At 43.4% G+C, this 27,522-nt stretch overlaps 1 protein-coding gene across 8 annotated transcripts in view; it reads right to left on the bottom strand.

Moving 5' to 3' along the window:
• AFF3 (AF4/FMR2 family member 3) overlaps nt 1-27,522 on the bottom strand; it is a 522,207-nt gene that overhangs the window by 17,470 nt on the left and 477,215 nt on the right. For all 8 annotated transcript variants that reach the window (XM_034658987.1, XM_034658988.1, XM_034658989.1 and 5 more), the window contains 5 exons: nt 23,073-24,179; nt 17,829-17,953; nt 14,301-14,502; nt 11,923-12,044; nt 1,333-1,396 (listed from right to left, as the gene is read on the bottom strand). In XM_034658987.1, coding sequence (XP_034514878.1) covers nt 1,333-1,396; nt 11,923-12,044; nt 14,301-14,502; nt 17,829-17,953; nt 23,073-24,179 — 1,620 coding nt within the window. The remainder of the gene's footprint in view (nt 1-1,332; nt 1,397-11,922; nt 12,045-14,300; nt 14,503-17,828; nt 17,954-23,072; nt 24,180-27,522) is intronic.

Here is a 27,522-nt window from a genome sequence, read left to right as displayed (position 1 = left end):
AAACCCAAAGAGATGGTAGAAAGGGAGCAAGTCAGGGGGTTCAGAGAGGCTGGGGAGGCCTCAGGGGGGAGACTTGAAAATGAGAGTAGGAAGGAATGGTATTATTTGGCTGGGTTTGGGGAGGAAGCCGATGGTGTGAGTAGCTGTGAGTGTGTGTAGGGCACTGTGGCTGCAGAGGCCCACTGGCTGGCATGAGTGATGTGTGCTCAGGGGCTGGGAGGGCACCAGCCTGGCTGGAGCAGCGTGTTGATAGGAAAGGTCAGGTTCGGTAACATGACACTGAAGGGACAATCTCAGTAAACCTTGGATGATTCAGGCAAAAAATTTCATTCTGTTTTAAACTTCAGTGCTCTTCTCCAATAGTGACCACGCATCAGCTTCTTCAGGTGACCAGAACACTCCATCAGACTGTGGGGTTGTGAGGATAAGAACTGGACCTTCCATTTCCCTTGTCTCTTTTCTGATAACTCTGCTTATTTCCCCTGCGCGCCTGTGCACCTAGGCGGAGAGCTCCATACAAATAAATGTTTGATGGGCAACATCACTGGCACTGGGAGAGGAGTATGCTTCGGGTTTCAGCATCTTCAGCCCTGGAATAACACCCCAAAGGGCAATGGAGATGTCTTATTCCTCTCTGGCACCCTTATGCCAGTTAGGAATGCTGGAGGGGAACAGAACTGGAATTACTAGGTAGGAAGGAGTCTCTTCGGATGAGACCTTAAGATGGAATAACCATATGATCTCTCTCAGAAAAAACCAGAAGTTTGCTATCTCTTGCCTGGAAGAGTCAAGCTTTCCAAAACAGGAGATTATCCAAGTAAGAAAAGTTATCTTTTTTTGAAAACATCAAATCATGGAGACTTTAGGGTCTTATGTGCAGCATAACAGTTTCTGTGTTGTACAGTTTCAGAGGAAGTACTAATTTTAGCATATACATAGGCAGAACAGGAGTCTGTTTGAAAAGGGATTTGATCCTGGGACCAAGCCAAGGGTTGGCCAGGCTAACAAGAAAGAAAAATGCAAACCTAGATTTTTTTTTTAAAGGAACAAAATATTACCACCCACTGACTCCATTGCCTCTAGTTACTATTCAAACCTTAGAACTAAATTGAAATATTCATTTATCCAGGACTTTCTCCCAGTCAGACATTATTGGTTGAAGTCATAATTTATTGGGCTATGAGCACTTGATTATATAAACATTTCTCCATTTAACAGACCCAGCCATCCTTGTAATAGATTTTATAATTACCCCAGCTGTATTGCCCCAGTGATGAAACTGCAGTACAAACATAATTTGGAAGAACGTATCTGGAAAGAAAAGGGCCTTACCATCGCATCTGCTTTATGCTTCATCCGTTTAGCTTCCTGCATAAAATAATCTGCACTGCGTGGCCTACAGGAGAGAATATTAAATGTCATTATTGTGTAAGCACAAGATCTTTTGAAAATATTCTTCCCTTTTACTCAAACTTGAATCACAATTTTCAAAGTCTGCTTAATATGGAATCAAGCATTTTTGCATTCCCAAATTGCTGTGTATATGTGAAATATCACAATTCTTTTTCTCTTAAATTAGCTATTCAAAACACACTCAATATATGCAGATAGTCTACATTTATAGTGATTTTAACATGGTTCCCGAGTGCCTAATTTGTGAATCAGATTTCTTATTGCATGGTTAAGAAAACAAGTAAAAAATCTTATGTTACACAGTATTTGTATACAACAATCCCTTTTTAATGTAAAGATTATAAACACACCTATAATAACTGTATGGATATGTATGGGTGAGCATGTTTATGTATTCTTATGAAAGTACATGTCACTTATATGCATAAATGGTACCTACGGTTGTTTGTATCTATATATAATTATTTTAGGGCTTCACAGTGAAACATGAAAAGAGGTAATACTGTATCATTATATTCCAGTTGTAATGAAGTTAATTGTAAAGTGATGTCTACCTTGTAACAATGCAAACGTGGCATGTATTCTCCAGAGTTCTGATTAGCTAGCTGGTAAACATTAAGAGCAGACATGTGCATTATTAAAGCAATAACCCTGGCCAGCACTAACTCTGCTGGGAGATGAAGGTAATTTATACAGAGACTGATCCGAGTGTGTGTAATGATCCCAAGTTATGCTAAGCTACTCATCAAACAGTACCTTTAAATGCTTAGTCTGATGGATTTTTAAAAATCTGCATACTCTGGGTACCATCAGCATAAACTTTTTTTATATTATGGGTCTTTATATAATCAATAAACTTGACCTATTCATGAATATCCAATATAAGCCAGGACTTCCCAAATGAGAGGTAAGATATAAATAGTGATATTAATCATGGACTGACTCACCTATTGTTATATGCTTATTCTGAACTGTCTTCCTTCAGATTCTAATGGGTCTTTTCCCTTACTGCAATATTAGGTGGTCAGAGCATCCTTGTATCCAAAGAGGTCAAAGTGCTTGAAACACCATGCATACCATGACAATGGCATCACAATCCCAAACGTTTATCCTCATCTTAATGGTTTTAATCAATTAAACAAATAAACAAACCATGATCATAACAAATAATTAGTTTCGAGTACAGATCACAGAGGCAAGAAAAGGACCTTGGTTTTCTGTCTTTTACTTCCCCGTAAAATATTGTATTACCGTGGTAATGTGCTGAGAATATTTAACTTTTCCAACAAAGAATAAGGAACATAGTTGCAGAATTTCCTTAATGTATAAAATGAAACTCCCTGTCCTTGGCTCATCCCTCTATCATTCTTCTTGCCACTCAGGCCTGAAACCTTTCCTTCATCTCAGTGGGTCTCTGTGGAGGTGGGGCCTGCGGGGTCCTTTATAGGAAGGCCCTGCTCCTACTGGTTCTGCTTTCTCTCATTTGTTTCCTAGATGTTCACACTTCTTCCATTCGAATGCATTTTAGTTGCCTTACTGTGGTTTTTCTCTTCCGGCCCACACATTGACCTTTGAATACATACTGAATACTGGTCTTGGATTCCAATTCTGAAAATTTCCATTTTTGTTGTTACTGTCTTTGTTTTTTAATGGATCTTATGTTTCAGAACAGTTTTAGGTTTACAGCAAAATTAAATGGAAAGTATAGAGAGTTGTCATATACCTCCTGCCCCTCTCCCACCAGCCTCCCTTACCTACCTTAACATCCCTCACCAGAGAGGCACATTTGTTACAACTGATGACCTGCACTGGCACGTCATTATCACCCAAAGTCCATAGTTACATTAGGGTTCACTCTTGATGGTGTACTTTCTGTGGGGTTTAACAAATGTATAACGACATTTATCTACTTATTGTATCATAGAGAATAGCTGCACTGTCCTAACAATCCTGTCCATTATTTTTTGTTGCCTTTTTGCTGAATGCCCCAGCATAGAAGACCAGACCCTACCTCTAGCCCGGACCCAGACCTGACTCCTGAGCTTCAGATGAGTTCCCAGAGCCTATCTTCTCAGGAGAGGAGTTCCAGTATCTTCATCCATTTCTCTTCCCTGTTTTCAGATGCTGTGAGTGCATCCTCCTTGTAAACATCCTTCCCTTCCTTAGTGACCACATCCACTACTCAGGCCTAGGCTTTCATCACCTCTCTTGGCCTCTAGTTTCACTCCCTTCCAACCTATCCTGAGCTTTAACCCTTGACCAGTGTTTGTAAAACAGGGCTTTCATTACATCACCATCCTACTCACAGACCTAATATCAATCTCCAGATCCCGCAGGATCAAATCTCAGTTCAGGCCCCCAGTAATCTTGCCTAACCTCCTTAACTGTACCAGTTACTCACCATGGCCCTCAACCGAAGCTACAGGTGGCTTCCTTGCTGTGTTGTTCACATGCCATCTCTGTCTCAGAACCTCTCTGCTCCTCCTTTCCCTCTCACCTGGAACACTGCTCACTGCGTGCATATTCACTGAGTGCCTTCTAGGAGTTACCTCTCCCTCAAATTCTTAGGCTGTGAGGTTTTCTTAGTAATTTGATCCATGCTTATCTCTGTCCTTCCTGGATGTCCCTTCTTGTTTACACTACACTTTTAGGCATTTAATTACCTTCTGAGCTGTATGGCTACAGTCCTTGCACATGGGCAGCTCTGTAGCTGGTACATTTTCAGCAGGGAATATGCTGTGGACATCTTTGATCTTCCCCACCCTATAGTTTTGGGCACATGGTAGAAGGTACATGAATCCCCCCTGAATAGCACTGAATTCATTTTGATCTTAGAAGAGAGTGGTGGCTTCTGATGGGGTGCAGCATCACAGCCAATAAGCCAGAGAACGTCTCCATGGCAACTTGAAATTCTCCACATCATTATCTGCTTCACACTCCAGTATGTGAGTTTGGTCAATTTTTTTCTTGCCTGGTTTTGTAGACCTTGTCACTAATAGATCATGATTTCAAATGCATTTTGTTTTCATGAAAGGATTCTCCTGGCAATAAGCTATGGCATCTTAGTTTTAACTAGCCTTCTAAGTTAGCCTTAGGGATGGTGGTGTCTCCTAATTCTTCATATATGTTCCTTAATCAACACTGTTTTCATCTGCAGTTTGAATGTATTTTTTAAACCTGAGATGGAGGCTGAGTCACAAACTCTCACAACAGTGTACATGGATAAGTAGCACATCTAATTTTCTGACTGTATCATAGCAGCTGACACTAACCCGAGATGCTGGAAAAAAATGTACCATCCGGAGGCCATTTATAAACACATTAGTTTGAATGCTCATCTTCACATGTAATGGAAGGTTCACTACACTGAGTCACTGAAGATTGCCTGATGGTTGGCTCATTTTCTCCTTTCAGGTGATTTCCAGCACCACGCTCCTAGAGCAGAACATTATCGACACAGTGGGGCCAATGGGACGCCACCGAGGACTGTCCAGCAGTGCAGGGGATGCATGCTATTGTGAAGGCATCACTCTGACGGCAATGTACAAGCCAGGAGGAAAGGAGAACTGTCATCACCGCTGTGGCAGTTACAGACTATCACTTGGCCAAGGTACTCCAATAAAATCTAATTATTTCAGTGTTCAAACAGATTTGTGATTTATTCTTCTAGGCTTTTTTTAACATGAAAAGCCTAGAGTTTTCATTTTTCATTTAGATAATAACATTCCTCATATTGTTTTTTTCACAGTGATGGTATTTTATGATGATACATCAGTAAACCTAATAGAAGTTCAATTAAACATCATACATGTAACTAACTGTGTATCTTGGGCTCTTCAGAAACAGGACTTGTGAGTGATCTTTTTAAAAGCCAAGGCTTGGGGCGCCTGGGTGGCACAGCGGTTAAGCGTCTGCCTTCGGCTCAGGGCGTGATCCCGGCATTATGGGATCGAGCCCCCACATCAGGCTTCTCCACTATGAGCCTGCTTCTTCCTCTCCCACTCCCCCTGCCTGTGTTCCCTCTCTCGATGGCTGTCTCTATCTCTGTCGAATAAATAAATAAAATCTTAAAAAAAAAAAAATAAAGCCAAGGCTTAGCCATGTATATCTTTGTTGTAAGAGCTCTCTGCAACAAAAAATCTGAACACTTGATCCAAATAGAATGTTTTCTTTCTTCTCCTCACCCTCCCACTACCCCACCTATAAACATACAGCCTTAGTTCTGAGCAGCAACAGGGTTTGAGCTACCCCGATATTTCTTCTGGCACAGGAGTAGTAGTAAAGCAACCTTGCTTTTTGTTCTGCTCTGTGGCAGATACCGAGTTGAATGGTCTCCCACGGAGAGGCTGGCAGCCTTCTTTCTGTAATTCCTACCTCTGTGAAATGCACCCCCCACCCTCCCCCCACAAGCAGAGCCGCCTGTTTTGTGAAAACTGGCAGGGATGGGAGCTCAATGTGTTTGAACAAACAGGTTCCCTGGCACAGCAGAAATCTGGATAATTTTCTTAGGGAAGTTGAAGTCCAAATCAGACAAATAGGCAACTGCATACCAAATGAATTCATCATCTGATATCCTGTCAGCTTGTCATCTGATAAACCCCATGGGTGTTACTGTGTCCCTCAGCTTTTAAGTACTTTCTTCACAAAGAAGGACATGTAAGAAGTTAGGTACAGACACCCCCCTGCTTTCTGAAAGTTTGTGGTATGCCACTTCACTTTTACGGAAGACCTAGAATGGTTTTTGCTAATCTGGAGAGAATTTTCATGCTTCCAAAAAAAGGCCTTATTGTACTAATGTAGGTCTTTCTTCAAAGTGAAGTGTAGTGCAAGGTGAGCTCTTGGAAAGAGCTTTACACAATCTTGGCTTGCAAACGGTTTCATAGGGTTGCTCTACCTTCAGATAGCGGGGGAACCTGTAATTCTTTTTAATCCACTAAAGTGAACATGACTGAGGAGGGCACTTCAGAGTCAGGGTCTCTGGCAGGCTGGGGTTGGCTTTATGAGTGTTTCTTGAAGGAAGCAGGCAGACAGCATTTAAGCAGCAAGAATTCAAATGCAGTTTTTGTTTCCATTAGCCTGGTGCTGGCTGGGGCCCCTGGGTCTCCAGAGCCTGGCTTCTCAGAAGCACAAGTGATCACTTGCGTCTCATGCAGGTCATGGGCTCTTGTCCGTGACTGCTTCTCTCCTGGTCATGCACAGAAAACAGCATGTTTTCCAGGATGCACAGGCTAAGTGGAGCAGGTTTTTATCATTCAATACAAAGCAATTTTCTATTGAAATGGAAACTCATCACTTTGATTGTTGTTCTTCTCTGGGTGTGACATTTAACATAAAATAATTTTACAAAACCCTTAAAATGATCAGAGAACTAAGATTTCAATCAGGGAGGTCTGAAGGCATTGTCCTTCACTACTCCCACCACCCCAAGTCCAGTCTTTTCCTTTCTCTTTTTCTCTCTGTTTCAGTTAGAACAAAATAACTTGGCTGAGAGACCGGGATCTCATAAAGGAGAAAATTCCATATGAAGAACATAAAGGTGTACTAATGGGGGGTGCCTAGGTGCTCAGTCGGTGAAGCATCTGTGTTCAGCTCAGGTCATGTTCTCAAGGTCCTGGGATCCAGCCCTGCATCAGGCTCTCTGCTCAGAGGGGAGTCTGCTTCTCCCTCTGTTCTGTGCTGTCTCTCTCAAATGAATAAATAAAATCTTAAAAAAAAAAAAAGGTGTACTAATGGTCTACCAGGAAAGGTGGGAAAGGGGGACTCTCAGGAGAAGAACAATGGCCACAGCAAGCGCAACATGGGAGCACCTTGCCTCAATGTACTATCACCTCCTCAAGGATTTCAGCTGGTGTCCTTTGACTATATCATGCCACAGGAGAGCTGACCTTTTACGTACCAGAGTCTCCCCATCCTCTGTAAAATTAAATCCTTTCAGATATAGATTGCTGAGCATAATTACATCACAAACGCCAAACCTCCTTTCTTCTCCGCCAGCCACATTTCACACGCCATGGCCTTCAGTGCCTCGTGGTCGAGGGAGTCTTTTCTCAATGTCGGGAGGTTTAAGTAGCTGGGCTCCTTTTACTGGTGCCACGGGGACAGATGGAATGTTTGGTGGTTGTGCTGAATGTGATGATCGTGACTGACTCTTCCTTGTGAAATATAGGCAGGAGACATACATCCTTCTGGGAGCAGCAGGCAGTTCTGGCACTCGGGATTCGCTGGCTTCCCAACACAGCAATATGGCTGCTGGGAAAGGAGACGTGATTTCCCAGCCAAGCATTTCACCACTCAGCTCTGCTCAGGACTTCTGTACTGAGGCCGTCACGACACAGTTGTTCTCTCTCGATGTTCCTGGGCGAAGAACTCCCCTGTCACTAATTATGACACAAAGTAATTTGCAGCTCATGGCTTCGCACTAATAAGATCAGTTTCCAGGCTTTGAGTTGAATCAAGTGCTGTCACTCATTGACATAAATTCTTACAGATTTTTTTTTAACAAAAGTTTGGCAATCACACCAGTCGAGCATGGCTAAATGTCGGGGAGGAGGTGCGGACACACTGCCACCAATCTGAGCCTGCAAATTATGCAGAACAAGCTGACCTGGATCACATTTTTTAAAATAAGTGTTATTTCCTTCAGTTCCATCTGCATCCCGAAGACGCAAACTAGGTGCCTGTTTAATTGGTAAGTAACATAGGAAAAGGGGCTTAGAAGCCCGTGAATTTAAATTCACCTGCATGTAGATTCCTTATATTCACGGGGGAAAAAAATTGCAGGCATTACTCTCCTGGGAATGTTATTCTAATTCAGCTGTGTTCATTCAGCACTTGTTATTAAGTGCCCACTGAATTCAGCTGTTGTCTGAATCGCATGTTTATTCAACCATTAACCAGTATTTATAATACAAAAGGATGAGTTTACTTTCTTCTAGAAGCTACATGATGTGGCTTTAAAAATTAAATGACAGTGTGGCATCTGTTCCTTTTTGGATCACTGTAACTGGATTTCCATCAACTCTAAATTACTCCTGGGCGATTTCTCTAGCTCTTTCTTTTCTATTGGTGGCCTCTCTGGTTGTTTCGCTGCTTGCTGACACCTTCAGTGAGGAGAAGTCAAGGAAAGTTACAGGAGCCAGGTCTTCATCTGTCAGGGAGGCTGCTGGTGGGGAAACTGGCACAGAACAGAGCAAAGCAGGAAGAGGCGGAAGTTTTGTGGTCCCAAGGCACCTTCCGGGGGAAGCCACCCATGTGCCTCCCTACCCCCTGAATTAATGACTGAAGATTAATTAATTGCATATCTTAACTCCACCCAATGTACCTGGTCCTTAGGAAGCACTCAGCACATACCAACTGGACCTGGGAGACATTCTGTACAAGTTTAGGTGACTTCCTAGCCCAGCCATCTCTTTAGGGACACGGATTTTTATTGTTTTAAGGAAGAGACGATGCCTAGTTTAGCTTTTCAAGCTTCAAGGATCTTCCCAAGACTTTCTTAGTTCAGTGGTTGAGTGGCTGTTGGAGTTGCATGTTTATTTTACTGCTGTGGATTTCAAATCAACTGGGACACATGGCAGTTGGAACATGACATCTATCTCTCCACATGATGGATATGAAAGAGTGCTTTTTTATTCTATTATATCTATATCCATAAAAAGAGAAACAGTTTTATTGTAGCTGTCAGCCAGAAAAATTATACATATTGCTAATGGGAAGAGCGAACGATAACAGCTTCTTCGTTGACACAGATAGTGAAAAAATTATATTAGCAATAACCCTGGCAGATTGAGAAACATTTCCTCTTGTAAGTAGTCCAAGAAACTGCAGATTGAAGTACGGCCATTTAGTTGTTGCTGTTTCTGACTTAGCTTTTTGGTCCATATACTGGAAAACTCCTTATATGTAAATTTTTCATATGTATGTTTAATATCATTGTATTCATACATATGATACCCTTGTGTGTATGTTTAAATATCATGCCCTTAACATCACCTGCTGGAAATTTTGGATGTTTTAAGCACCTTAGGGTCTAATGCATGTTGTGTTCGATCACGGTATTAGATTATGACTTCTGAATGCAAACTGTGATGTTGTCATTAGACACAATTCTGATCTCCCGTTTCTACAAATGGTTCGAGCTCACATGAACAGTTATACCACCAAACCCTAATTATATATGTAGTTGACTGAGGGACTGTCCTCCCATTACATGCATCCACCCTGGGGATTAATTACCACCTCCCTCGCTCGATGCTTAGGTCAGTGGAAAAGCCGAGGGAAGGGGAGGTGGTGAGGGCCAGGAGGAGAGAGTGCTGGGGCTGAGTGCAGCTGCAGCCACTATGGGAAGAAGAGAAAAACACATGTGCTCCTGGGCCACCCTTAAACTTTCATAAATCCAATTATCTTGGAATGTGTTCAGAAAGTGGAACAAACCAAAAATGTGGATTTGGCTTTCAATTCCCCAATTCCCCAATTCTGCGCCCTTAATTAGCTCACTGAAGTGCAAGTATAAACTGAGGACTACAAATTCGTATTCTCCTTTCTCAAGAAGTCTATGGGATGAGTAAATAGAGTGTGTCTACACTCTGGGGACGTCAGGGCCAGAGAAGAGGTTGGGTGGAAGATGAGGCTGGAAGAGTCATCACTTCTGCACAGACGGTCATCCTCAGGAGATCTCATCTAACTGGGTCTTAGGAGAACCTCCGGGAGAGAGGTGTCATGACTATCATTTTTCCTGATAAGGAAGCTGTGCCTCGAAGACATTTGGCACCCTTCACTTTTCCAATTTTGGGAGGGGTTAGTGGTTTATAGTCTGTCCCCTCAGCCAGACTGTAAGTAATTAGAGGACAGCATGTCTTAGTGCTGCGCTCTGTTCCGCCCCAGGATTTAATGGGGCGCCTCACACAGACATGCACTGGATGTGTGTTAAACAGTTAACGCTGAAAACAGGATTCAAGCCAAACTCTTGAAACCGTATCTTCTGTCTTCCAGGCTTGTCCTTGACATGTATATATTTTTTTTTTCCTAAGAGCCTAAATAATTTCCAGTATCATTTTATCACTTCTCCTTTGTCATTTTCCGCATCTCAAGAGCATTCCAGGATGTTACTTTTATTTATCTTCTTCTCCTGTTTCTTTTCCTTTTAAATTGATGCTGGGAATGGAAGCAATACTTGGGTTTCAGGCGCTTGGGCTGGGGCAAGGATGACAGGATATTTTTTTCCTGTATAAGAACTATTTATGCTATTATAAAGAATATAGCATTTTAGAAGGAAACAAGCCAGTAACAGACACATGAAAAAATGTTCAAAATCATTAGCCACCAGGGAAATTCAAATCAAAAGCACACTGAGATACCACCTTACACCAGTTAGAATGGCAAAAATTGACAAGGCAAGAAACAACAATTGCTGGAGAGGATGTGGAGAAAGGGGATCCCTCCTACATTGTTGGTGGGAATGCAAGTTGGTACAGCCACTCTGGAAAACAGTGTGGAGGTCCCTTAAAAAGTTAAAAATTGAACTACCCTATGACCCAGCCATTGCACTACTGGGTGTTTACCCCAAAGATACAGACGTAGTAAAGAGAAGGGCCATATGCACCCCAATGTTCATAGCTGCATTGTCCACAATAGCCAAATCATGGAAGGAGCCGAGATGCCCTTCAACAGATGACTGGATTAAGAAGCTGTGGTCCATATATACAATGGAATATTACTCAGCTATCAGAAAGAACGAATTCTCAACATTTGCTGCAACATGGACGGCACTGGAGGAGATAATGCTAAGTGAAATAAGTCAAGCAGAGAAAGGCAATTATCATATGATTTCTCTCATCTATGGAACATAAGAAGTAGGAAGATCAGTAGGAGAAGAAAGGGAAGAAGAAAGGGTGGGGTAAACAGAAGGGGGAATGAACCATCAGAGACTATGGACTCTGGGAAACAAACTGAGGGCTTCAGAGGGGAGGGGGGTGGGGGAATGGGATAGACTGGTGATGGGTAGTAAGCAGGGCACGTATTGCATGGTGCACTGGGTGTTATACGCAACTAATGAATCATTGAACTGTACATCAGAAACCAGGGATGTACTGTATGGTGACTAACATAATATAATAAAAAAAATTAAAATAAAATAAAATAAAAAAGAAGGAAACAAGCCAGGAGTGCATTGCTATTCTTCTTTGCCTGTTATAACTGACAAAAACAAAAATGCTTCTCTTTCTTGTAGCATGCAACTGCCAACAGCCAAAAAATGCAGGTGCTCAGAAATGTAAAGCTCATGAGTGCCATTTGCCTTAGCTTCTTGGCATCTTGGATGCAACCCCAGCAGCTCTGGCTGTTGTAGCAGTGCAAAAAGCCCCCAAGGACTCAGGGGTGTGCTCAAAGTCAAGCTCCAGTTCCCTTTGAGAAGGCAACACATACCTGACCAAGTCATGCATATAACCCTCCTACTAGCGGAGTTTTGTTTTACCTTGCCCCTCACCATATCAACAAAGAGTCCACACTCACATATCATCGAAGACAAGTTTCTGCCTCTTGCAGTCCCTGTGGCTGTTGGCACCTGGAGACCATGGCTCTGTCTGTGGCCGTGACTTGTGGAGAACATTTTCGGAATTGTTGTGAGTGGCTTTCTAAACAAAAAAACAACACACCAGTCTTTCAGAAACCCGGCTGAAAGAGCAACCCACTGTTCTGTGTTCTAGGTTAGAACTGATGATCCCTTGTGTTTAAATTTATAAAGAAAAAGAAATACATGTATTCCAGTTCTCATGCTGAGGGCTTTTACACGTGTTGTCAAATGTCATTCTTATAACAGTATCAAAAGGGAAGTTCTTAGTGGTCCATTCTCACAGATCCAGAAACTGAGGCTGGCTGAAGTTAAGAAACTTGCCCAAGTTCAAATAGCTACTGTGGGTAGCTTACAACTCAAGCTTCTACTCTTCCCAGTTGGCTAGACCAGTGGTTCTCCAAAGTGAACTCTGCATCAGAATCATCTGGGGGTCCTATCAACACACAGACAGCTGGAACCCCACCCCTCCAGAATTGAATTTAGTAGGTATGGAGTGGGGCCTGAGAACATTGCAGTTCTAGCAAGTTCCAGGTGATGCCAATCCAGGAACCAAGCTTTCAGGACTGCTGACTTAATAATCCCTTGCAAAAGAGAAGTTGTTCAGTACTGATTCTCATTAGCTGTCTGTGAAGAATAGGAAAAGCCAAAGAGAATAACTAGAAATTATTTAAAACGTGTTTTTAAAAGAAACACTATTGATCTGTAAAAATTAAAAATATTAAAAGATCATATTCCCTGGGGATTCAAATATTTATAGCGCACCTATTGTGTGCTAGACACATGAATGATAAAGCAACTGTCTTTGGTTATGAAATTCAAGTGGATTCTTCCGAAGTAATTAAAATGTGTTGAGCGTATGCAAGTGCTTCTTTAAATATGGACTGATTTTATGTGTAGGTCAAGCCTCTTGGTTGTAAGAGCGCCTGGGCCTCTGTGTTCCCTTTTTGGCACTCACGGTGGTTATTACTGATGTGTGTGATCTGCCATCTACGTTGTTCTCCCCAGACAGACTGTGAGCTTCACACAGGCCCAGACTGAACCTGCTAGATCATCATTGGATCTCCATTGCTTGTCACAGTGCCTGGCACACAGTAAGTCCTTGCTCAACAGACAGCTGTTTGGTGAAAGAAAGAATGACTGACTAAAGTCTGTAATTATTTTACAATTCTCTGGACATCCTAGTTGCTTTTATATTAGGATCTAGAGGTGAAGAACCGTTTTGTTTGTTTTAATTTGAATTGGTAGTTTTTTATTCCAGGTTTTTCTAGTATGGTCTTCTCAGATTCTTTGAGCCTAGAATTAAAGATAATTGGTCCCAAATTAGGGTGCATCAGCGGGTTATTAATTTCCTGATGTTACGAGATTTAGGCTCTTGCCAGACCTTCTACCAACTATTTTACCTCTTTAATTCATGGGATGGAACATTAAATACTGCCTCCCCCTCTTTGCAAAACCCTATTCTCGTGTCTCATCTCTCTGCCTGTCTCGCAAAGCCCCACTGGTATTGATAGCATGGTGGAAACCTGAGAAAACTCGGGATGAGGGTTTGCAATTAAATAACGTGCCCCAGAGGATGTATGATCCAAGGCCACCAGCTGTTAGGAGTGGCAATTAAGAGGAACTAACATGTAGTGTTAGTTGCAGGTATCCGTAGTATAGGTTCTTCAGATAATACTGGCTCATTTAAATCTTCTCACCACCATTTTTCAAATGAAACCAGCTCAAAGAGATGAAGCAACTGGCCAAAGTTATATTTTGATTAAGATATGAGGTTAGATAGACTGTGGACCCCAGGCCCCAGCCCTTCCCCAGGGCAATACAGGCAGCTGGAATCACCCCTGGGAAGGTTGCTGGAAAAGGGATGGTGGCCAGGTGCCACACTTCAGCCACTACGCTGGTCACCAAAAGTGGAGTGGGAATCCCATAGTTTTGGCTAGGGTTTCAGTCCCAGATTTAACTCTGCCCTGGGGCAAGGAATCTTTCCAAATGAAAAGGCTGGTTGATCCCAAGCTCCCAATTTACAATGTCTCTGGACAGTATTCCTTTGGGGCCATTTCTCTTCAGAGTGGGAAATGCAATCCTACAAAGAGAAGTCCTAAGCAGAAGAGGCTTACAATGCCTCTTCTGGTTTCTTCTTCTGCTGCTCTCTGTGGGAAGAGGTCACGGGGCGTGCTGGTTCACTGTGTCTTCCCAGAGCAGTTTTTAGGGATTCTTGTGGGACCTCAAGCACGTGTTTAGGCTGTGCTGGACAGAGGAGTGGAGGGGTGTGCTCAATTTTACTTTTATCTTTATAGGGGAAGGAAGAGAATCAACATACCATGAGGTCTCCGGCATGAGACTGTAGCTGGTTCTCAGTCTTATGCTTTTTGTTGGAGGAGGCAGAAGTGAACAAGCCACTGCCATTTGATCTGCTAGAAGAAGTTAAGTCCTCGCTGGAGTATTTGTGTTTAGATGCATCCGAGAGGGGTGAGATGGGTGACCGGAGCATTTTTTCATTTTTATTTATTGGTATTGCCAAGCTGAAAAAGGAAATCACAGTAATGGAATGTCACACAGTCAGCACAGGGAAAAGTAAATGTTTTATATATGACCCAAACCTCCCATTTAAAACCTGCTGGTAGAAAGGCATTTATTGGGAATTATTATACCAGGAAACAATTTTATGGCCTTAGGACCATAACAAACAATAAGTAAATTTTACTCATTGTTTCCATACTCGTTTTATTGGAATGAATAATAATTCTGGTGTTAAATGCCTAAGACTAAGACTTTCATTTTCCTGAGTTTTTCATCCAAGGATCTCAAAATACATAACAACTTACTATTTTCCTAACAAGCCTAAGCAGCAAGTAATGGGAAAGTCAATCACATGATATACAAGTTCTCCACCTCTAAAAGGACTTTTGATAACATCTGAGCTTGTACTAATTGTTATATGGAGAATAACAGAATCACAGAATAATCTGCAAAGTGTGAGGCCAAATTTCAGTTTTTAGGTTTCTGGGCTAACCAGATATTGATCAGAATAAACACAGAATAGAAAATTGTCATTAAACATTATAGTTTCTGGGGGTGCCTGGGTGGCTCAGTTGGTTAAGCATCCAACTCTTGATTTCAGCTCAGGTCATGACGTCAGGGTTGTGGGATTGAGCCCCGCACTGGGCTCCACACTGGGTGTGGAGTCTGCTTAAGATTCTCTCTCTCCTTCTCCCTCTGCCCCTCAACCCTTCTAAAAAAAAAGTAACATTTTCTGATTTCGAGTTCCTTACTTCACCTCCAAAATTAATTGTTTATGCCAGAGGAGGACAAATGCTGTATAATTTCACTTATATGTACAGTCTAAAAAACAAATGAACAAACAAAAAAAATTGAGACAGACTCATAAATACAGAAAACAAAACTGGTGGTTGCTGGACAGGAGGGGGGTGGGGGCAAGGGGATTAAGGGGTACAAACTTCCAGTTATAAAATAAATAAGTTATGGGGATAAAAAGTTAATAATACAATAATAATTCTGTATGGTGACAGATGGTGACCACACTTATCGTGATGAGCATTTCACAATTTATACAAATGTTGAATCACTATGCTGTATACCTGAAACTAATAAAATATTGTATGTCAACTATACTTCAATTAAAACAAAAAACCCCCACAAACCACTGAATAAAACTATTGTCTATTCCTGAATATAACTCTCCCCCACAATTAACCACCAGAGAAGGGAGTCACTTATATCTTTGAAATGTATGTTATGTTGACAGGCCTCTCTCCATTACTTTACCCTGAAAAAAAAACTGAGAGAAGACACATCAACCTGAAATAAACTCAAACATTGCTAATTTGGGATGCCCATAGAAGTCACTTGACAGAGTTAGTTAAAAAAGGGTAAATCCATTTAACAAAGACTTAGTCACGTTCCTGCAATTATTACTTCTTAATTGCATGTGTTGGCTATCACAGCAAACAAGCCATTAAACTCACTTCAAAAAGCAATTTCCTTAGTTGGTGGTCACAGTGTAGAAATTACAAACACAGGCCTCTAGAACAGATAATAAAGCCAAGGTTCTTAATGTTAAAGTAACAAGGTTCTTAGTGTTATGCAAATAGATCTGTGCAGGGATAGAGTTTCGGTGACAGATTTCTGGTTCAAAAAGTACTGTGAGAAGACGTGTTCTGGAAAACTCCCTTGGGCAAATCAAAAGTGACTCAGGGATGAGGAAGACACGATGTTGTAGATGTGAACAGTCTGTGCATAATTGTGTCTTGACATGTGAGTGAAGAAAGTCATATTTCTAAATCTCTATTATTTCACACATTATGTGGTTTGAAATGTCAATAGAAAACCAAATTGTTACATTAAATATTGTCATGGACATAGGATTATTTCTTTTTCATCATTATAAGTTTACATACTCAAGTTGACCCAAAAAACTTTCTTTGGATCTCACCTTTGGGATAGGGGATCCCCTTAAATACATTCCCACGGTACAAAGACCACCCTTCCTAGAAAGAACTCGAAGCACTTTTATATGCAAGGGTCATTATGTAACATAAATAAAGCTATCGGAACTAGAGGCTCTGCCAGGCAAAGGCTCTGGAGTAAGAGCTTTTATCCTGGGGTCCATGAACTTGGATAGAGAAAAAGTTACGACTTCTCACAGAAAGGGAACATTTCCAGAGTAGTGGTTTAGCAGGAGTAGTGTTAACAATGCCTGTGATTGTGTCATCAGCAGGGAATCACAGATATTCTCATGTCACGTCACAGTGGTTGCAGACATTCTGAAATATTGTTTATATTCGTTGCTACTTAGAAATTATGGCAGTTACTAGAAAGGTTTTCAGTGCCTTAACAAAGAAGCATGTTTACAACTACATCATACATTTAAAAGACGTTTTGGAGCCACACTTCTCCTATTCATATTTCCCAGAATGTATCCCAGAATACACCCACTAGGCCCAGAGCACTGACGACTAGGCCAGCTTGTGCGTGCACTCTTGCTCTCGCTCCGACCTTCAAGAGCCCTCGCCTTCCTTTCCAAGGTGACTCTCACACTGCAGTGGGCCTGTGCTCTGTGCCCTCACTCTCCAATTTCCTCTCGGAGGTTTAGTACTGCTCTACATCTTCTCCTAACCTTTCAGTTTACATTTTTATGTGTTGTGCTGAAACATTAATCTCCCCTTAAAAATTCTATGTACACAGTCAGGGAGAGTGAGGAGTGTCTTAGCAGAGGGAAAGTGGTTTCTGAGCTATAGTATTTCTAAATGGAAAGAGCTTCTATGACTGATGATAAGCTACTCACTTCTAATAAATATTGGGGACCTTGCCTTGCTAGAAAGCCATTTGTCACAGAGGGGATTTGGTGCAATGTGGGTCCATCCAGAACCCCTTTGGAGGAGTGACTGGGTGCCATTTAACCTTGGAAACACAGATCCTGTCTAATGCCATGATTTTAGTCTATATCCAAGAGATTCCACTCAAAGTTTATATTTTTTCATCCATGTCATAAGCTTAGTGTTCTTACAGGTTTAGTGGCTATTACAATAAGGGTTTGAAAATTCAGTTACTGAGTTTTCAGAGGGAAGGCGTGTCTTTGAGAGCGCAGAACTGAGTGTAACTAGTAATGGGTCTTTTGTTACAAAGAAGTGCTGACAGTGCCCCTGGGGTTGTGACAGGAGCAGACATCCAGGCCTAATCACTAGCCTTAGGTTAAATCAAGGGAAACAAGTCTAAAGACCCAGACCAGAGCAGTCATTAAAAGATCTGACTCTCCTCCAATAGGGTACGTGCCTTTTGGACCCAGAGATCCTTCAGGCTTACCTCTACTTCAATGGAACATGCGTACCTGTTGATGTTCATGCTGCAGTGGTTTGCAGATAAAGTGTTACTGGCAGAGGCGGGCAGTCGTGAAGAGCTCTCTTTCTCTCCCTGGGCCTTCTTGACCTCCCTGTAGTCGTCTTCGTTGTCACACTGCATGGAAATAAGCAAAAACCAATCAGCTTTGGATTTCAAGGGATCATAATGAGCTCCCATCACAACCTTCCACAGAGCAAGGCCTCGCAGGAGACAAGCTCACTCAGCTTCTCTGGAGAGTATCCCAAGCAGGAATGTGGTTGCCGTGTTCTTCTCCCTGTTCTAGGTTCCCAGTGAGTTCCTCAACCTACAAGGATGGAATCTGTCAGTTTTACTATTGACACTTCATTGAGAGGAAAAGCATGACACCATGATCAACATTAGAGAGGAAACATTGTGAATGATGAAAATTGGCCTAGTATCAACACATCTGATTTAGCTCTCCAAAGACAATCTTTTCTGAATTCACATTGTACCTTCAGTGTCTCTCATTTTGGCATTTCTTGGTATCTGAATAAAGTAGAACTACCATATCCTGGGCTTAATGCCATAAGGGCAATGAGAAGCCTAGACCTTTCTTTTGAAATTTATGGCTTTTATGAATTTCAAGCAAAGGTTGTTACCTCTTGGTGTCTTAATTCTAGTTAACAATCCCCTCCTATGACATCTTAGAAGCCTTAAGGTACTTTTTTCTAAAATAGTATTATGCTGAGTGAAATAAGTCAATCAGAGAAAGATAATTATCATATGGTTTCACTCATATGTGGAATATAAGAAACAGGGCAGAGGACTGTAGGGGAAGGGAGGGACAATAGAATGGGAAGTCATCAGAGAGGGGAAAAACCATGAGAGACTCTTAATTCTAGGAAACAAACTGAGGGCTGCTGGAGGGGAGGCGGGTGGGGGGATGGGGTAATTGGGTGATGGGCATTAAGGAGGGCACTTGATATAATAAGCAGTGGGTGTTATATGTAACTGACAAATTATTGAACCCTACATCTGATACTAATGATGTACTACTCTAAGTTGGCTAATTGAATTTAAATTAAAAAATAGTATTTCAATGGAATTCTTGTTTCTATGATTGTGTTTAACTTTTATACGTGTGTTAGGGTACAACGCAAACACACTCAACAAAGTTCCATTGTTGGTAAGAAAGCAGGAACACAATAACTGTACATTCAAGGCTTTCAGCAGTGTTTTCCAGGAGACAAGTGCCGGCTTCAAAGATACAAAGAGTTTGACCTTCTCTCTCTAGCTGGGATTGTTACACAGCCTCTGTCACAGGATCCCAGATGCTCACACTGAGGAGTGACCCCATGTGACCCCAAAACCAAAGCTCTGAATCCCTAGTCTTCTGCTCTGGGGTTCTAGCAGGGCGAGACTCTGAACCTTTGGCAGCCAGGTCTATGGTGTCTTCACACCAGATGCTGAGTGAAGATTGCTATGAAAATGTTCTTTCACTTCTCTGTGTCTGTATTTAATGATGATTCATTAGATTTTAGAGGAGCGCTAGGTGTCAGGCTCAGTGTAAATGAAGTTTCATAAGTTAAAAATTTTTAAAAAGGCCATAATAAAATTACTTAAATACAGAATATTATGGAATTTATGTCTTTCTGCACATCTATTTATGTATGCTTATATAGCTATATGTATTTCCAATCTATGTTTATCAATTTCTAGCTATGCGTATTTCTTATATAACTATGTTTTTCTCTCTCTTTCCATCAGTCTGTCCATTTACCCAGCAATCCCACAAGTAATAAGGAGGGCAGGGTATCTAGAGGGAAACAGGAGGGAAGAGGGGTAGAGAAGTAGTGAGCTAGCCCATTACTGAATTATATGGTCTGAACCTGACAACACCTCTGCAAAGATGTCACCATTTCACAAAGGAAGAAAATGAAGTACAGAGAAGGTGAGGTCACCTGATTAAGGTTACCTAGGAGGCTGGGGACAACTACATAATTTGCAGGGTCCAGGGCAAAGTGAAAACACTGGGCCCCTTGGTCAAAAAGCAGGAAAAGATCCTTGACATTGGTCTTGGTGATACTTTTTTTTGAATTTGACACCAAAATCAAAGACAACAAAAGCAAAATTAGACAAGTAGGACTATATCAAACTGAAAAACTTCTGCACAGCAAAGAAAACCATCAACAAAATGAAAAGGCAACCTACTGAATGGGAGACGATATTTGCAAATATATATCTGATAAGAGGTTAATATCCAAAACTTATAAAGATCCCCTACAACTCAATAGCAAAAACACAACCCAATTAAAAAATGGGCAGAGAATGTGAACAGACATCTAGACGCCATACAGATGGCCAACAAATAAATGAAAAGATGCTCAACTTCACTAATCATCAGGCAAATGCAAATTAAAAACAATAAAATCACCTCACAGCTGTTAGAACTGCTAAAATAAAATAAAAAAATGCAAGAAATGGAAAGTGTTGGCAAGGATGTGGAGAAAGGGAACCTTGTGCACTGATGGTGGAAATGTAAATTGGTGCAGCTGCTCTGGAAAACAGTATGGAGGTTCTCCCCAAAATTAAAACTATAATTACCATATAATCCAGCAATTCCACTTTGGGTATTTATTCAAAGAAAAGGAAAACACTAACTTGAAAAGATATTATGCAACCCCATGTTCACTGCAACATTAATCACAATAGCCAAGACTTGGAAACAACCTAAATGTCTATCAATGGATGAATGGACAGAGAAGATGTGATGTGTATGTAATGGAATATTATTTAGTCATAAAAAATGAAACCTTGTCATTTGCAACAGCATGGATGGAACTTGAGGGCATTTTACTAAGTGAGATAAGTCAGACAGAAAATGATAAATACCACAAGATCTCACCTGTATGTGGAATCTAAAAACAAAACCCAAATAATGAAAAAAGCCCGAGCTGGTATATAGAGAACAGACTGGTGGTTGCCTGAGGTGGAGGATGAGGGGTGGGCCAAGTGAGTGAAGGGGGTCAAAATGCACAAATTTCCAGTTATCAAATGAATAAGTCATGGAGATATAATGTACAGCATGGTGACTATAGTTAATAACACCCTACTGCACATTTGAAGGTAGCTAGGAGAGTGGATCTAGAACATTCTCAAGAGAAAAAAAATTGTAACTGTATAGTGATGGATGTTAACTGGATTTATTGCGGCGATTGTTTTGCAATACATACAAAAACTGAATCGTTACACTGTACACCTGAAACTAATACAATGTTATGTCAATTATACCTCAAAAAATAAATAGAAAAAAAGCAGGAAAAGAGTAATGTTATAAAGCACTAAAGTAGAAAACATTTTCCTGCCTGTCAAAGTCTTTATCTTGATCTGTCATGGTGGTGTTTCATTGCCATTTCATACTGTGTTCCTTGAGGCGTGGGGATATGTGGGGGGCGCCGGCAGACTGAAGTGCCGGGGCCGGTCCCGTGACTGTACACACACACTTGGCCCAACAGTGGTTCCCCCCCGTCTGCCAGGTGTATAGGGGTAGGGAAGTCCAGTCAGGCATTTCTCCTTTCCACGGCCCACCCCCCAACCCAAGGTGAACCTGCAACCCCTAGGAGATTGCAGCCCCCACTCTGAGACCTCTCAGGTCCTGGATGAGGGCCAGGTGAGATGCCTATCTTGACCTGCTGCGCCTTGGCCCCTGGGGGCTTCGGGGAGCAGCACAGGTCCCCGGAAGGAGATGGGGACCAGGAGGCTGTACAGGGCCTACTTCTACACCGTGTTACTAGGAGTGTTTCAGTATGGGAGTGATGATGGAAACTCTCCCTGTAAGCCGTCTGGCTAACTTTGGAGTGCCAAGGGGCCAAAGGGCTGGCAGAACCCGTGCTGTGGAAACAGGCAGAAGGGGGGACCACATGTGAGTCAGAGATCCACAGGGCCCCCCGTGCTCTATCGTCCCATCATGCTTCACTTAAATACACAGAGATTAAATGAACTTCAAGATGGCAACCACAAGCATTGAATTCCAGAGCCCTTCTGGGCAGGGGCCCTGTGGGGAAAGTACTACCGAGCCCTCAGACTAAAGTTTTATTGGGAGAGCCGGGAGCCAGATAGCCTGGGTTCCTTCTGCCTCTGCCCCTTATCACCTGTGGGAACCTGGGGCAAGATGCTTTAGGCTCTCTGAGCTTCAGTTTCCTCATCTGTAAAACATGCATGACAATAATATTTGCCTCATAAAGTTGTAAGGACTGAATGATTTAATAGGTACAAAGTGCCTAGAGTAGCCTCATGGGGATATCACTGGTACATTGACTGTTGTGAATGATTTTGTTGGCAATTTGGAACCATCCATGATGGTGAGATCTTTGGTTTGTCACCCCTGGTGTTTTTCGCTGTGGCCCAAGTTACTTCTGAAGGTAACAGTAACGGGAGGGGATCAAACTCCTCAAAATTGACTTTAATTCATGAGTAAGTTACTCCTGCCCTCAAAAGTCTGCAAACACGGCTGAACAGTGGGGGCTGCTTCCAGATGCCCCCCGCCCCCAGCTCTTGAGCCACCTTTCTTACTCCATGCCTTCCTTGTGTACCCTGTTCCCCTTCTTTTGGTGCCATATCATCCGTGGCTCTCTGATTACTCCGTGTTTGTCCTCCTCAGAGCCCTGTTCCCAGCCCATCTCCACCTCAGAATTCTCCTTGGTCAAGGCTACTGGGAGCAGCACCTGCGGGTTTGGCTGCGGCAGGCTGGTGCTCTCCTCCCTGGGCCCGTCCACCCATGGCCTGGCGGCCGGCTCTTCTGTTTCCTGCTTCACCCTAGTCACGGCCTGACACTCTATAAGGCTGTTGGCTTCTTATGTCCATGATTGATCAATGTCCCCTTGTCCCTTCCAGCAAAGAGTGAGGGGCACTATGTGTTTAGCTTTCTACTGGCCCAGCATGCAGCTTGCCTCTGCACATTCTTGATAAGGATTCCCCATATGCCTGCTTCACCATGCAGTGGGACACGGCTGAATTATCTATAATGATAAAATGGGACTATGAATGGTGCTTCCCCCATCGAGTAGTTCTAAGGATTTAATGGAGTTAATCTAAGTCACGTACTTAAATATATGGCATACAAGAAGTACTCCAGCAATGTTTGTTGAGCAAGACACACATAAAACTCTTGCTGCCTGTCTACCGAAGACCAGCCGCCCCGTGGGCTTCAACCCTTCCGCACAACCTAAGGGAAAGCCCTTCCCCCTTGCCAGGCCTTCAGCCCCAGGCCTACCTTGCGTTTCCTCTTGGATTTTGGCAGAGCCTTTTCGGCAGGCGTGTCAGATGGATGGCTTGGCTGCGTGCTCTCAGCGTCCTTGGCTGCGGGGGCATTCAAGACCCCGGGCTCCTGGGGCAGGTGTTCTGGGATCCTGGACAGGAGGGTCAAGTCAATTTTGACCCAGAGAGACCTGACCTCATCACTGTCCTTCAAGGGGGAGAGAAGTTCATTGCGGCCGAAAGGGACCAGCGTGTAGAACTGCTCCTCCAGCTCCTTGGCAATGTCACTGGTGGTCCTGGCGTTGATGGAGCCCACGGGGGCCCGGGGCCCGCCACCACTGCTAATGCTGCTGGCCGCCTCCTTCAGCCTCTGGTCACTCCCCGAGGAGACGGCAGTGGTGGTGGCGGCGGCCTGCGCTTTGGACAGAGGGTACTCCTCCTGCTCTGACTCCAGGTCCGAGTCTGAGGAGGAGGAAGAAGATGACGACTCTGTCTCTATGAACTCCTTGGATTTGGGGACGATCCTGCCCAGCCCCCGCGTGCGGCGCTTCTCGCAGGTCACCGAGGAGCGCAGTTCCTTGCGGTGGCTCGTTCTGCTGTTGCCACAAGGCCTGGTTTTGGTGGGCTCTGGAGGGATCACCACGCTCGCCCCCAGCGCGTCTGCAGCCGCGGGCTCCTCAGGCCGGTGGCAGTTGGTGCTGTCGCCGGCGGAGGTCCTCTCGGTGCGCCTGGTGGGCTTCTTTCCCGCTGACCTCCGGGCGGGCGCAGGCGCGTTATCGGGGGGCGCGGCGGGCACAGCGGGCGGCTGGGCAGCTGTGGTCACAGCCACGGCCACAGCCGCGGGCGGGGACTTCTGCTTCACTCCTTTACTCCCCGGGGCCTTGTTCGCTGTCCTTGGCCTCTGCTCCTCCTTGCAGGCGCTCTTGATGTCCTTCTCTCTCAGGCTGGTTTGGCAAACGTCGGGAAGTTTCCCACAGTCCTGCACTTCCTCTTTCGCTGGAGTGTAGTATTGATTGCTCTCTGGTCCGTGGCTTTCATTTTGGATCAGAAGAGGTGGCTTGTGGGGATTAACTTTGTTTAGCCATTTATCCAGCTGCCACTTGTTAGAGGACGCGGGTTCAGCCTAAAAGCAGGAAACCGGCAACAAACAAAACATCTTTTATTAGACTCACTTAAAAAAGGCTTGGCTGTTTTGAATCTTCACTTACTCCCCTAGGTGTATGAACGAGAAACCAATGGGCTGCAAGCAAAAGGAAGATGGAAGCAGTAGGTGTGTGTAGCCCTGGCTGGCCTGGGGATGCAGGGGCGGTGTCCCTCTTCTGTTCCTATGCCCTTGTATGTCAACGCAGTAGTATGAAGCCTATTTGTTAAAAATAAGGGGATATCCCTGTGCTGCATCAGAACCTGTTTCCAGCACTTTTGAGTGTTATACAATGTCTATTTTTTATAATTATACATACCTACATAAACTTGATATTCCAGGAAAGTTAACCGGGGAGTAGTGTGAAGACCCCGAGTGCTAAAGCACTCATTTTTTTAAAATGTTTTTTTATTATATTATGTTAGTCACCATACAGTACATCCCTGGTTTTTGATGTAAAGTTCGATGATTCATTAGTTGCGTATAACACCCAGTGCACCATGCAATACGTGCCCTCCTTACTACCCATCACCAGTCTATCCCATTCCCCCACCCACCTCCCCTCTGAAGCCCTCAGTTTGTTTCTCAGAGTCCATAGTCTCTCATGCTTCATTCCCCTTTCTGATTACCCCCTTTTCTTTATCCCTTTCTTCCCCTACCGATCTTCCTAGTTCTTATGTTCCATAGATGAGAGGAACCCTATGATAATTGTCTTTCTCTGCTTGACTTATTTCACTTAGCATTATCTCCTCCAGTGCCATCCATGTTGTAGCAAATGTTGAGAACTCGTTCTTTCTGATAGCTTAGTAATATTCCATTGTATATATGGACCACAACTTCTTAATCCAGTCATCTGTTGAAGAGCATCTCGGCTCCTTCCACGATTTAGCTATTGTGGACAATGCTTAAAGCACTCATTTTTTGCAAGACTGAAAAATTTAGAGGAAATTAAAAGAGGGGACTAAGTGGAACCTATAATCCCAAGCAATTAACATATAATTTACGTGGTGAAGGCAAGTAGGGAATAGTAATTTAACAGGAGAAGCAGTAACTTTGGGGCGATGACTTTTTAGCGGCAGAGAACTCCTGTTTCAAAGGGAGCTCTGTGTGCCCCATATGCTTTGGTAGCTGGACTTGGTTATTAGTCCATCCTCAACCTGCTTCCATCCCACTTTGCTGGAAATGTTTCAGAAATGGAAATGATGGTGGAAACTTTTCCTGCCCACAGTTTTGTTAACTTAGAGCAAATCATGGACATTGTAGGTTTTACACTTCGCCCCATGGATTGGTTCCAGGGAGCCAAGGAATGCCCTGAATAGGGGTGCTGTGTAGATGCATTTTTCTAAGAGAGGTCCACAGTTTTCATTCAAGTCTCTAGGGATCTATGGCTCATAAAAAGGTTAAGAATTGATGATTCTGTAGAGAGTAAATGCTGTTGATTTCTAATACAAGTCCATTTTTCCAGCATCTATGATTATTAATAGAAATTGGTAAGCGTAAAGCTTTAGGCAGAGTGTTTTCTATTTGTGACCATTCGTGACATGGGGAAAATATTTTGGCTACTTCAAGTGATGGTATTTTTCCTTTCCTGTGGCATCCCACCCTCTGAATTTCTGGCATCCATTGTTTCAGGAGACGAGCTTCCAGCTTAGAATAAATAAGACATTGCTTACCTTTGCATTTAAACTGGATTGGTTAAAGTCCAGAGCAAGGCATGTTCCCTTGTAGAAGAAAACCTTTTTTTAAAAATTTTAACATAATAATTTCCCAAAGCTTGCTTTTATGTGTCAAAATTTGTTTTTCAACAGTGAGGTCCAGATTAAGAGCAGAACTTGGGGCGGTAGCCCATGCAGCAAGGATCTGAGGGGAGTGGAGCAGGCAGTGTCTTGGCCCTGGCTGGGACTGGACATAGCTTCGGACATGGGAAGCCTCTGATGGGCCAGAGGGGCCTGGGGCCAAGAGGAAGAGGACACAGAGTGTGGGCACCAGGCCCTAGACCTATGGCAGGGACCATGGACAGCCTGTTGGTTCCCCCAAAAGAGATGAGGCCAACTGCACTTCAGGGAACACCAGCACAAGGTGTCCAGTGACTGGGAAGGACAAGCAACATTTCAGGGGAGGCCAGCATGAGGACCTGGGGCCCTTCTCCCAGGGCAGTGAGGATGGAGAGTCTTTACCCTGGGATGTAGGTATGGGAGGGGAATTCCCCATGGCCCCCGATGGGGAGTCTGGCCTTCGACTTGATTTTCTTTGTTTTCATGTACCACAAGGACCAGGGCAAGAAGCGAAAGAACAAAAAGTTATCACTTTGCACCTCTAAGTTGTTCTATGTAAAATCTGACTTTGCTTTATTTTGGCTTCTCCAGAGAAAGGGAACACAGGAACCCTAAGAGCACACCCAGTCCATACTGCAATGGGAGATGCATGCAATAAAGAAAGCAGGACAGCAGGACAGCAGGACACAGAACAGTTTGTTGCCAAGGGGAAGCTCTCACCTTCCCTGGGCTTAGCTGAGTGTGGCCAAAACTGAATTTGGTGGCAAACAATTTATGGCTTCTGATAGTGTCTCCTCCCCGCCCCACTTCCCTCCCTACGTGACCACTGCACATCAGTGACTTGTGTGCCACAGCTGCCCTAGTGTGGTGGGACACGGTCAATATGAATGGACGTTGAAGGGGCTTCTTGCAGAAAGGGGACACATTTGAGTAGAGGGTGCCAACATCGATGGCAGAGCAGGCACTCACACTGGCCTGGCCACCACGTTTAACACCAGGTCGCCCTCATCCCCACCATCGCAAGCCTTCCACAGCTCACATCTTAGGCGAGAGAACACAGACAACTGCCTGTAACCAAAATGCAGCTGCACACAGGGAAATTCGCACTAAAACTCCCTGATGGGAGCACTGACAGTGACGGGGAGGATTTACTACATTTAGTATAGGCCCATTGCCTGATATGCTTTAGGGGCATTTTTTTCCTGCACTTCACAGCTGAAAAAAAATCAGTCTAAAGTACCATTTTCAACACATCACTAAATCACACTCCCTTCCTTAAGGATCTACAATGACCTCCTATTGCCTCTCAGAAGAAATCCAAATGCCTCGGGCTGGTTTTCAAGGGCATCTTTCATCTTATAGTCATCTGTCTTGGCTGAACACCTACACTGTGCCCCCCACTTTACAGATATCATCTAATTTAATCCATACAGGTAAGAAATATGATCACTCCCAATTTGTAGATGAGTCTCAGAGAGGTTAAGTGACATGTCTAAAGCTGCAGAGCTACCAGGCACTACCAAGGTTAAACCCATATCTGTCTACGTTTA

This window comes from Ailuropoda melanoleuca, chromosome 4, assembly GCF_002007445.2.
Source record: "Ailuropoda melanoleuca isolate Jingjing chromosome 4, ASM200744v2, whole genome shotgun sequence".
Classification (NCBI taxonomy): Eukaryota; Metazoa; Chordata; class Mammalia; order Carnivora; family Ursidae; genus Ailuropoda; species Ailuropoda melanoleuca.
The sequence above is the reverse complement of the archived record's forward strand: the minus strand, read 5'-3'. Positions and strand labels throughout refer to the sequence as shown.